The sequence below is a fragment of the Artemia franciscana genome, chromosome 6 (genome assembly GCF_032884065.1).
Source record: "Artemia franciscana chromosome 6, ASM3288406v1, whole genome shotgun sequence".
Classification (NCBI taxonomy): Eukaryota; Metazoa; Arthropoda; class Branchiopoda; order Anostraca; family Artemiidae; genus Artemia; species Artemia franciscana.
In genome coordinates, this window is record NC_088868.1 from 1122488 (window position 1) to 1134587 (window position 12100).

The 12100-nt window shown below is 33.1% G+C and overlaps 1 protein-coding gene across 1 annotated transcript in view; it reads right to left on the reverse strand.

Moving 5' to 3' along the window:
* LOC136027888 (ubiquitin carboxyl-terminal hydrolase 30 homolog) overlaps window positions 1–12100 on the reverse strand; it is a 65498-nt gene that overhangs the window by 27325 nt on the left and 26073 nt on the right. Inside the window, exons 2-3 of the mRNA XM_065705314.1 lie at window positions 9909–10076; window positions 5205–6046 (exon numbers count right to left, since the gene is read on the reverse strand). Coding sequence (XP_065561386.1) covers window positions 5205–6046; window positions 9909–10076 — 1010 coding nt within the window. The remainder of the gene's footprint in view (window positions 1–5204; window positions 6047–9908; window positions 10077–12100) is intronic.

Below are 12100 nucleotides of genomic sequence, written 5' to 3' on the forward strand. Positions count from 1 at the left end.
ACGCCTGCCAAATAATAACGTCAAACTTGAAAAAAAAACAGAAACTACTACCAACAGGAATAGGGCTAACATCATCTGAGCATTCTAAAGACCTGCAAGTTTTTGTTTGTCCTAAAAGCCACAAAAAAAGAAAGTCCCCATAATAACCGAAATTATGAAAATGTCAAATGAATTTAGACTGATAGTTTATAAATATTGACATTCATTCCACCAAAAAAAGTAAGAATTTCCCTATAATAACAAAGATTATTGAACGAATTTAGATTGATAGCTTATAAATATTGAACGAACTTGGATTGGTAGTATATATATTGATATTCATCTAGTCTAGACTTTGGCGTCAAGAAGGCAATACCATCTGGTGGGCTGTTGAGTAGGGTAGTTCAAAGAAGGTAGATGACGCTGAAACCAAGCGAAATGATTTAGCCTTATTTAATGTAGCTTTTTTTGTATTGGATCGTCATAATTGATGAACATAATGAAGCTAGGACGAACTTTTCGATTACTTGCACTATTTCACTGAAAATCAGCGGAAAGAATGCACAAAAAAATAAACTTGGGAGTGGCACAGCTTCAACAACACTGCACCGCCATCTACCAATTTCCCACTTCCTTAGAAAAGAGTGCTATTTCAGCATTGTTTGTTCATAAATGCTATTTGAATAGGACAAGTTCATCTTATCTTAGTCAATAGTTTTTACAAATCAAATTGTAATACAGAGATGTGTATAACTTGTTTATGAATTTTGTTTTGCAAACTTAGCATTATATGTTTAATTTTATATTCTGATTTAGACTTTGCATCACAGTTGATGTATTTACTGGTCTTTTTTCTTCTCTTTTTTCTTTTGTCTTAGTAGTTGATTTATTTTAGCAAAATTCTGTGTTTTTAGTTTGATTGCTAAATGATTTAATTCACTCACTAATACTTTTATTAAACACTTTAGTGATTAGATACAAATGACTGAAATGCCAATTGATCACACTTGTTTCTCTATTTTATATTTTATATTAATTCCAATCAACTTTATTAAATTTTTATATTTTATATAAATTATTATATTTATTAAATTTATTATATTAAATCAACTTTTTGATTAATTCCAATATAGGGGTAAGTTCAAGCATATGAATTTTTCGCAAACCTTACTGATGCTCAGAGATCATTTAGAAAATAATTTAACACAACTTGGCCTTGAAAATGATTCTTATTAATTTATGAATTATATATTTTTATGAAATTTATGTACATATATTTATGTCATTACTAATTTATTTTATTGCTCCTAAGGTTAGCCAATCTTCCTCCGACCTGAAACTGGCTATATTAACACAAACCGGCCATGTCTGTTGCATTTAAACTTTGACAACTTCCATCAGATTTAGCCTTCTGGGTTCATCAGACTTCAGATTTAGCCTTTGGCTTCTAAGCAAAATAAATTATCATGCTGATGACTATGACCTGAAAGGTATATCAGCGACCAACGATCAGCGATCAAGCGAGCCAAACGATCAGTTATCTGTTTTCAAACGGATATTCTATTGTATTTCTTCATATTCCTAGCCATAAAGAAATCAAATGTAATGAAATGGCAAAGAATTTTTGCAAATAAGGATGCAGATATCCCTCCCCCAAGAAATGTAAGGCCGTTGAATTTTAGAGAGGTTATTAGAACCCAAACAAAGTTTACTTACCAGCGTTTTGTGCATTCTCCTTTCAAGTCTAAGGACTTTAACAGGCTCTATTATAAGCTAAAAGCTAGAAATATTTTATTTCACCTTGATATTTTTAGGTTAGAAATCCACCATACCCCACTATGCAGAAATTGCTATCAGACTTTGGAAAATGCACAACATGTTCTCTTTGAATTCAACACGTTGGATCAAGATTCGAGGAGACTGAGAAATTATTGTTATCAACTGAAGATCCCCAAATAATTTGATGCTCTTATTAATTGCTCTATTTCACATGGTTCGGAAGCCACAATTTATAGGTTGATGAAAACAATCCTAAAAAGTCACCATTATTACCAGAAGCACGCGAATTCATGTTTCATGATTCTCGGTTGATATCTTCATTTCAACAAAATTACGACTCACTTGCAGCGGCATACAAGCAGATCGGACTTTCCTTAAATGAATCTAAAACATAACTTCTTTCATTTAGCCTCTCCGTTAAAATTGGCGACACTCTGATTAAGCCCTGTCAGTCCCTTACCTATCATGGCATCCCTATTTCATCTACATTGAAGGACACAAGCTCAGCACTGACAAACCAATTCTATTCCCGTCTACGAGCGTCTTACGGATTACTTGTTGCCAATAAGTGTCGTTTCAACCGTCCTCTCCTTGCCCGGCTATACAACGCTTTTACTACCCCCCATCTGCATGCTCTGGCTCCCTTTTGGAAAATATTCACAGCTACCGAAAAGAAAGCCATTGGTACCGCATTCTAAAGATATGCCAAGTTTCTCCTGCGTCTCCCTCTGTGGCACAGCAATGGCGACATCTCCATGAAATACAAGGTCACCAACCCCTCCATGGCCATAGAGAAAAGAACCTCCAAATTCAGTGCCAATGTTTTAAGAGCCAACCACCCCTGGACTAGTATTATTTTATAATGTTTGTAGTTGGTGTACTTAAATGTTTTTCTTTTTAATGCTCCGTCTTTCCCGTTTTTGACAGGTAAAAATTAATAATAATAATTGTAATAAACTAGCAGATATTTTTTGGAATATAACTAGAGTAATCTATTAATCAGTGAATGTTTTCCTGGAATTCCAAAGAGGTGAATGGACCTCCTACTGGATCCACAGACCTCGTAAAGTTATGAAGAACAAGATTTAGAATAATCTTAATATCTAAGAATAATCTTAAATAAACTAAATATAGCATATATATATATATATATATATATATATATATATATATATATATATATATATATATATATATATATATATATATATATGTGTATATATATATATGTATATATATATATATATATATATATATATATATATATATATATATATATATATATATAACGCCATTTATTTTGAATTGTGTTTCTAATAGAGCGGATTTTTTAAAAAAATAGCCTCATGGTAAAGATGAATTCTATAATCGTTTAGTTCATTCAGGCTTTTTGCAAAGTGTTAATATTTGTGATTTGGTAAAATTTATCACATTTAGTTTACCTATTGTTGCTAAAAAGAGGAATATATTAACAGGATAAGTTTGTTTTGGTGTTACTTGGTTGTTTTACATTTGCTGTTTTTTTTTTTATAGGCATGTATTTTGGGGGTGATACCTGACATGGGGATGCCATGGATATTCTGTGGTAGGCACAACACTTGACTGGGTAGAGAATTTAAAGTGCCGAAACCCTATAGGCAAGTGTATTCTCCTGATGAGCCCTTGTGTTGGGTTGTTGCCTCTGAATTATTTGTCTTCATTGTTTCTATTGTTTGGTAATGAATGAATGAATGAATGAACTTTATTACCCGTAAATAAGTATCAATACTTATTGACGACATGACTGCCTACCCATGGATTATTCTTTATGGTTGATTGTGTATGGCTATGCTGTTTGACCTATGTGGTTGTATGGATGAGTGGGGTTAAGGTCTCATTCAAGTGCTGGTCTATATTAACCACTAATTTAGGAAAACAGTTTTCCTTCTCCTTCTATCTCCTTTCTTTTTTCTTTTTTTTGTGCTGTTACATTGATGATTTCTCTTTTCATTATATATATATATATATATATATATATATATATATATATATATATATATATATATATATATTCGCTATTTTTATTTACTTATTTCACTCAATCATAAAATAATTTGGCACAAAGGATACAATTAATCAAGCTCCTATCCAAAAAAGCCTACCTCAGAGCCACCATATTTAAGACTCATTTATCACACTATCAGCACCTGTAGCCAGGGTAATGTTCCCAACTAATATAGAAATTACCCCAGCTAATGTAGACATGAAGGATAAATAGTAGCAACTGGAAGGCCCATAACCCCTAACAGAAGAAGAAGAATAGAGGTTTGATTTATAGTATCAGCTAGTTTTAAGTTTCAACTTCATTTGTTACTTTTGTCTGAGATAGTTTTTTTTATATATTTAATTGAACAAACAAATATCGCAAATTCTGGTTTCTAGCTTGAAAATTATATGCTAAAGACATACATTTCAAGGTTTCTAAAAGACACCTATCATCTGATGGTGAGATTTTCATTAAGATCCTTTGAATTTTAAGGGGTCTTACCCCGTTTTTTCAAAAACTTAATGAAACTTATATATTTGGAATCAGCATAATAAGTAAATTCTTTTGATATGGCTATAGATGTCAAAATTCCGTTTTTTAGTGTTTTGGTTACTACTGAGCCGGGTTACTCTTTACTTACAGTTGGTTACCACGAACAGTTTGAAAATACTTCAATAGATAGAAAAAGTCTAAATAAAAAATGCTTAAGACATATCTTTCAAGATTTCTAAAAGAAGGGTGTGCTCTTTTTTCTCTGTTATAACTTACTTTTTAATTAATTTTTTTTATTTTTAATTAAATTTCTTTTTTTTTATTATTTAATTAAATGTTTTGTTTTTATTTTTGCTAACATCTTTGTTGACATTAAAACATGTTTTTTCTCGCTTAATTTTTTGTAAATGGAAAAGCAGTGTGGTCTAAGAAAGTATTTACGTATAAGCCAAAGGATATAGGACGAGCGATGCAGTATTGGTCCTAATGGTCCTAAGCGGTTGAAAAATCCCTTTCCATTTCGGAAGTGTAGTTTATTTTGGGAAAATACATTCATTTTGAAAAACAAATATACTAAAGGAGACCTTGTTTTCGAAGCATTTTCACGCGAAAGTCAAATTTTACTACAAAACTTGGGATTGAAGGGGAAGTAGCAGGCTTCATATTTAGGGTAATCCCGGGTATGTTATTAAATAGTAATTATTGAGTTGCAATAATAATAAATTATAATTAATAATAATAAAATAGGTTAGTAAAACAGATACTAAATAGCAAAAACCAGATTTTTCAAATGAGAGTTAAGAGCGATATTTATGCTTAAAATTAATAAGTAATTATTCTTTATATGACGGGGACTTCTCCCTGCTTAACTTAGTAGATGAATTTTGTTTGAGTTTCATTGAAAAATGTTAATCAAACCAGGACTTACTTTGAATCCACATTGCAGACAAGTCCTCTGACTAACAACAGCTCCTTTAAAAGGTGATTGCAACAAGCTAACACGCTTCAGCATATTCAAATCCTTATTTTCACCTTTTTTATTCACATAGCACTGATCCGATATACACTGAGCAGGTGCTACAGATTCAACAGCTGAACTGTGACGCAAATCAAATTCTTTAGGTTGATGATGAGTCTGTGCTTCATTGTGATGAGTCTGTGGTTCAAGCTGTTCAGCTATGTCTGAAGAACATTGGGACGTTAAAGAATCGTCAATAACTCCATTATATCGAACATCATCATTTTCCATCTCGCAAGCATCTACATAGGCTTCTTCTTGCATGTCTCTTATAGGCTGATCATCACTACAGCTTTTATCTAAGGAACTGTAAAGAACTGCAGAGCCTGTAATGTCTCTATCATATTGATCATCATCATTTACCATTTCATTACCAACCCCATGAACTTTTTCTAATTTCTGACCGTCCTGTGCAAGGTTCCCATATGTAACAGCTTTATCTGAGAAACATTGAGCTTCTTTAACAGCTTCAACATGAAGATCATCATTTACAATTACATTACCATCCAGCTTATCTTTGTCTAATGAAAACTGATCAACACGATCATCTATGTTCAATTTGATTTCTTCATTTGATTTTTTTATAGAATCCATCATTTCTTCCTCAACTGAGGAAACAATGATATGAAATAACTCATGACAATCTTGTTCTTCAGAGGAGCGAATTACCCAACCATGACGACGTAAGGCATGGAGGATAGGAGACGGATCCACGAACTCTTCCAAAGAATCTGCATCTGAACAGTTAACTCCTAAAAAAAGGTGGGGTGCAGTTGGCGAGTAAAAATTGGGGTGCATGAGCTGGATATAATAGAGAGACATATAGTCCATATTTTTAGGGAGAGAATCAAGGGGTCATCGGTATAGAAGAGGAGAGGGTAAGATGCTAAAAAAGGTGGACTTTTACACACTAGAAATAGACACAATGTAAATATAAAGTCTTATTCAAAATGTTATTCAATCAGTTATCCTAAAATAAACGTCCATAGTTTAAGGAAATAAGTCCCATGTCTATTTCATAGATCCGTTCGTTCTTTTAGTAGTTTTAGTTTGTTTAAAGTTTTGATTATTTCCTGTAATTTTTTATTTTTTTATTGATAATGATTTATTTTTGTTTAAGCTTAAAATATTATTTGATTTTGTTTTTGCTTGTCTTTAGTTTGGAGTAGCTTGAAAAACTTTGAAAAACCATTTTTATGGAAAAAGATTTTCTATTAGTAAATTCTACTTGCTGTGTACTGTTTTATCATTTTACTGTTAATTTCTTTCTTTTTGGTTTTTATTTTATTTTGTTTTGTTGTTTGTCTTTTTTCTCTTTCGTTTTTGTTTGCTTAAAAATAGTTCAAAACAAAATATAGCATAATTAGTAATGATAAGACCCTTATATGAGTACGGATACGACCCTTAAAAAAGATATTTAAAAGAAAGTGTCAAGATAGAGTACCGTATTCTATGCTTGAAAATAGCACATCTTTACGCTCAAATGAGCATATTTATAACTTTTAAAAGCCAGCTCTGGAATTAGTCAAATATTCTAAAACATTTTTCAAAAATTGTTAATATATTCAAAGAAGAAATAATTCATTAATTTCCAGCAAAATAACATGTACTAGGTATATACAATAAAAAAAGAAAAAAAAGAGACACCAGATCCAGTTGTAAACTGGGGAACCTTTTAAGGATAAATAGTCTTTTCTTTTTTTGAAGTTTTTACTGCAACTCCGATTGAACTATTCTTTTTTTTATTCAAATTTTAGATGGACAAAGAAGGACTAAATTTAAACACTAAGAAAAAGACTGTCAGATAATGAAAAAAAAAAACATACTAATTTAACCTTTTGGATTAGCTAAAACGAGGTGATATTTGGTAATACTGGATATATCGATATTTGGATATATCGATATACCCCAAGAAACATCAAGGTCAACTATCGGAACGTAGGAATTGGTTCTAGAAAGCAGGCATTATTGGGAGCAACATTCGATATCCTTACAGATATATCAATTTATTAGGGGAAATTTCAATGTCGAATAACGAAATTTAGGAACTTATGCTGGATACCTCTTGCCAAAAAAAGTTAGAAATAAAATGAGGCATTCACCAATAGCGTATTGGCTGCTGTCCAGTTTCGAGATCTCAGTTTTAAAGGTGTTTTTTTTTTTTTCTCTTCTTCATACAAAAGAGATTGAACTGTTGGCTTTTCTCTAATTTCTAAGTGAAAAAAAAAAAAAAAAAACACTACCAAAACAAAAAAAACAAGCTTATTTGATTTCCAAGAATTGAGATTGAATCGATATTGATATTGACAAGAATTGATATGAAGCCGAGTGATATTCGATACAGTTTTAAATACATCAATGTAGTGATGTCAAATATTAAAATATAGAAACTGATGCTGAAAAGCTTCACCTCAGAAAAGATAGGAAGAAAATAGGCCATTCAGCTAAACCGCTGTAGTTACTGACAAATTTTTGCTACGCTCAGAAATTACCATCAATAGTAGAAAAAAGAAGCTAAAGTCTGGTGATGCCCTTCAAAAGGTGTTGTCCCTTATAACACTCATTAGTCATTAAGACCACCTAGAGCGAATAACAACGTCACTTGCACTCCTCTTTTAGGTTGATCATCTACTCTCAGACACTAAATTTCATTCAGCTTTTGGGAAGGGCAGAATCGAGTCATCTATTCTGACCAATTTTTTCCTTATTTTCTTATGATCGTCTACATCATGGACATTATAGTAGAGAACCGTTTGAGGGCTTCCATAAGGGATTATTGGAGAACAAACTCTAGTTCTAGCAGCCTGGAAGCATTTTCAAGATACCAGAAACAAGAAACTAGAAAAGGAATTGAAGATTAAAGCTGCAGCACAGAGCAACGACACATCAGCCGAATCTTCAAGTTTCGCATGTATGAACATGAAAATCATACCAAGGAGTCACAGAGAGAAGAGGCATTCCCCGATAGAGAAGAGGAAACAAACTCCAACAAAGTTCTTGTTGCCGAAATGTACAGATTTCTATTGTCCCACAATGCTTCTCATAAGGGGGCTGGGAAAATCTTTTGGATGAAAGTTCTTCATTCTTCCATCATATATCTGAACAGATATGCTTAAAATTTCCCAGAGAAGTAAGGGGATACTTTCTGAGAAGAAGAAGCAAAATCATAACAATAAGTCACACAGAGAAGAGGCATTCACCGATAGAGAAGAGGAAACAAACTCCAACAAAGCTCTTGTTGCCGAAATGTACAGATTTCTATTGTCCCGCAATGATTCTCATAAGGGGACTGGGAAAATCCTTTGGACGAAAGTTCCCCATTCTCCCATCATGCATCTGAACAGATATGCTCAAAATTTCCCGGAGAAGTAAGGGGATACTTCCTGGGGAGAAGAAGCAAAATCTTACCAATGAGTCACAGAGAGAAGAGGCATTCACCGATGGAGAAGAGGAAACAAACTCATATAAAGTTCTTTTTGACGAAATGCACAGACTTATAATGTCCCGCAAAACTCTTCATTAGGGGGCTGGGAAAATCCTTTGGACAAAAGTTCCCATCTGAACAGATATGCTCAAAATTTCCCGGAGAAGTAAGGGGATACTTCCTGGGGAGAAGAAGCAAAATCTTACCAATGAGTCACAGAGAGAAGAGGCATTCACCGATGGAGAAGAGGAAACAAACTCCTATAAAGTTCTTTTTGACGAAATGCACAGATTTATAATGTCCCGCAAAACTTCTCATTAGGGGGCTGGGAAAATCCTTTGGACAAACGTTCCCATCTGAACAGATATGCTCACAATTTCCCGGAGAAGTAAGGGGATACTTTCTGGTGAGAAAAAGCTTATTTCTGTAGTGAAAAGGTAAAAAAAAATATATCCAAGTACGACGCCTATATCAAAAGAAGACAAAATCTTTTACTCCTGGGAAATAAGTTTCGCTTCTCGTCAAAAAATTAAATGAGCTATTCAACCATAATGTTTTGCTGCTGACAAATTATACCAGGCTCACAAAACTATTACCAAAAAGACTTTATGCTTTATTTGGACGTGCTTGGTTAGTTGCTTTTATATTATCCAAATGCTTAACAAAAGATCGTACAAAGAGCCTATATAACAGCTTTGCATATTTTACTCAAATGCTTAACAATTGCTCAAATGCTTAACAAAAGATTGTACAAAAAATAGCCTATATAACAGCTTTGCATATTCTACTCAAATGCTTAACAATTGCTCAAATGCTTAACAAAAGATTGTACAAATAGCCTATATTGACAATTAAATTATTGGCAAATTCTTGGCTATATTACTATATGCTATATTGGCTATATATTCAAATTATTGGCTATATTGGCAATTAAATTACTCAGTTAATAAACTGTGGAGATAATTCGAGAAAACAAGTTTACTGCCAGGTTTGACTCCTCCTTCACCCCTTCTCCAACCTCTTCTGTAAACTTATTTGAATTTAGGCAAAATCTTAATTCCAAATATCATATTAAATTAGCCAATATGTAGTGTCATGTTTAATGCTACATGGCTTGAACTCCATTGAAGCCAGAATATTGACTGGCTAACTGAAGAATTTGAATAGCCAAACATTTTTATAAGACTTACTTGTGATTACTTTCAGAAGTTGATGTGACAAATCAATATCAGGATATTTGTTATTGACATCTTCTAGCCAAGTACAGACTTCTTTGGAGGCAGCCAGACATTGAACCAGTGAATTTAAAAAACAGGAGTTTCCAACATTTTGTAGGCCAAGGATGTGAACTTTCTTTACTGAAAAATAGTTAAATGATGAAATCATATATCATCCGCGTTTTAAGGATGAAGAAGAGTACCTTTATTGGGCATTCTTCTGTAAAGTTTAACATTTTACATTCTATGCACTTAAATAATTGCTGACAACAGTGTTTTACATCTGATTCTACTCACAACTAAACTTGCAACCATCCTCCAAAATACCAAGGGCAGTGACGATGAAACGTGATTGATGAATTGATTCAGAGGAGTATAGTACAACCATTTTTTTCTTAATTTGTAAAAATCAGAAATTCATTTTTTAATGGCAAGCGACTGCATATGCATTTATGTAGTGTCTGGCAGCAGCGGATGCAAAATCAAACAACAAATAAAACTCGGTTGAAAAATCAGCAGAAAATAAGTTAAAACATATGGTAAAAAATAACTTAATAGCATTGTTAAAAACATCAATATATTGTCTGTGTTTGAATTTTTACAACTTAATAGCATTATAAAATTTAACTAATTACTTTACTTAATGGTTTTCACTATTAAACATGGCAACACTGAACAAATGTAGTACTGTCCTAATTACTCCACAGTTAAAACCAAAAAAAAAAAAAAAAGAAAAATCTTAGTAAATCGCGTTTTTCCAGTACAAACAGACTCAAGATGGATCCAAGTTTTTTTTTTGATGTTTTATTTTATTTGAGAAATAAAAAAGCTATATCTCGAATGTAAAAAGTTCCATTGCAACTGAACCACCGTGTAGCTGAATCCCCGTGCAACTGTAAACCTCGTGTAACTCGACCCTCGTGCAACTGAACCCACTTTAACTGAACCCTCGTGCAATTCAACCCCATTTAACTTAACCCCCCTATAACTGATCCCCTGTGCAACTGAACCACCGTGTAAACCCTATTGCAACTCAACCACCATATTCAGTTTATCGGCATTCTTCAAATATGAGACAATATCATTGGGTAAAATACAAGTTAGAATCTTTACAGGTTCAACCTTATTGGACTTGTTTGTCTTTAAGAGTCATGAAAGTTGTTTTGTTGTCACAAAAAGAAAAAAAGTCAAGACGTCACGGAGCCTTAAAGCCAGATTTATTTCTCCTTTTTTATGTCTGTTAATGAGGGTTCTCTTCGCCCTGTCACTTTCTTCGGGTCTAGGCGTCCACCACCCAACCCCGCAGAAAATACCCCCCCCCTCCATGGAGCCCCCCCCCCAAAAAAAAAAAAATATCCCCTCGCGCAAAATATGGTTTTCAGAATTTGAGGATTTATTTGAGTGTAATTTTTAACTTTAGGTGATAAGTGCTAAGGAAAGCGGAAAAGAGGAATTTACACACAATAAGTATAGTGCGCAAGTCTCCCCCCCCCCCTGTGTAAATTTTTTTCCCATTGAAATCCCCCCTCACCCCTGTAGAAAACTCCCACGCAAAAATAGTCCGTATGTTCCCCAGTAACAAATACTATCTGTATTAATACTCTATCTATCTATATTTACCTAGCTAATATAAATACTTCTAATTACTTAATGTAATTACTATATTTATCTACTTAATCTAATTTACTTACTAATACTTTCATTACTATAAATACTTAATCTATCCATAATAATAATCTATTTATCACCCACTTTACAAAATAGAGGTTAAGAGGAGTAAATACAAAAGAAAAACAGCAAAAGAAAACAAGAAAAAATGGTAATCGCATACAGAAAAAGACGGATAAGCGGATGAAGACATCCTAGCCTATAAGGCGCTTCATTAGCTAGCTTGGCACATAATTTTTTGAAAACACCTGTAATATCTGTCGCAAAATACTTTTTAATCAGTTTCGTATTCCGGTAAGAACGAGGAAGATAAAAAAGAAATTTGCAGTACCGGTAATAATTTATACGAAAGCGTTTTAGATCACCGGTTAACAGGAGCGGCCGAATACCAGTACAGAAGAGTACATAATGATCACAAAATTTGAGTAAAGCCGAGTTAGCACTCTTTTCCTATAGTGTCCACGATTTGCCACAATCTTAGTGTAACCGAGGCTCAG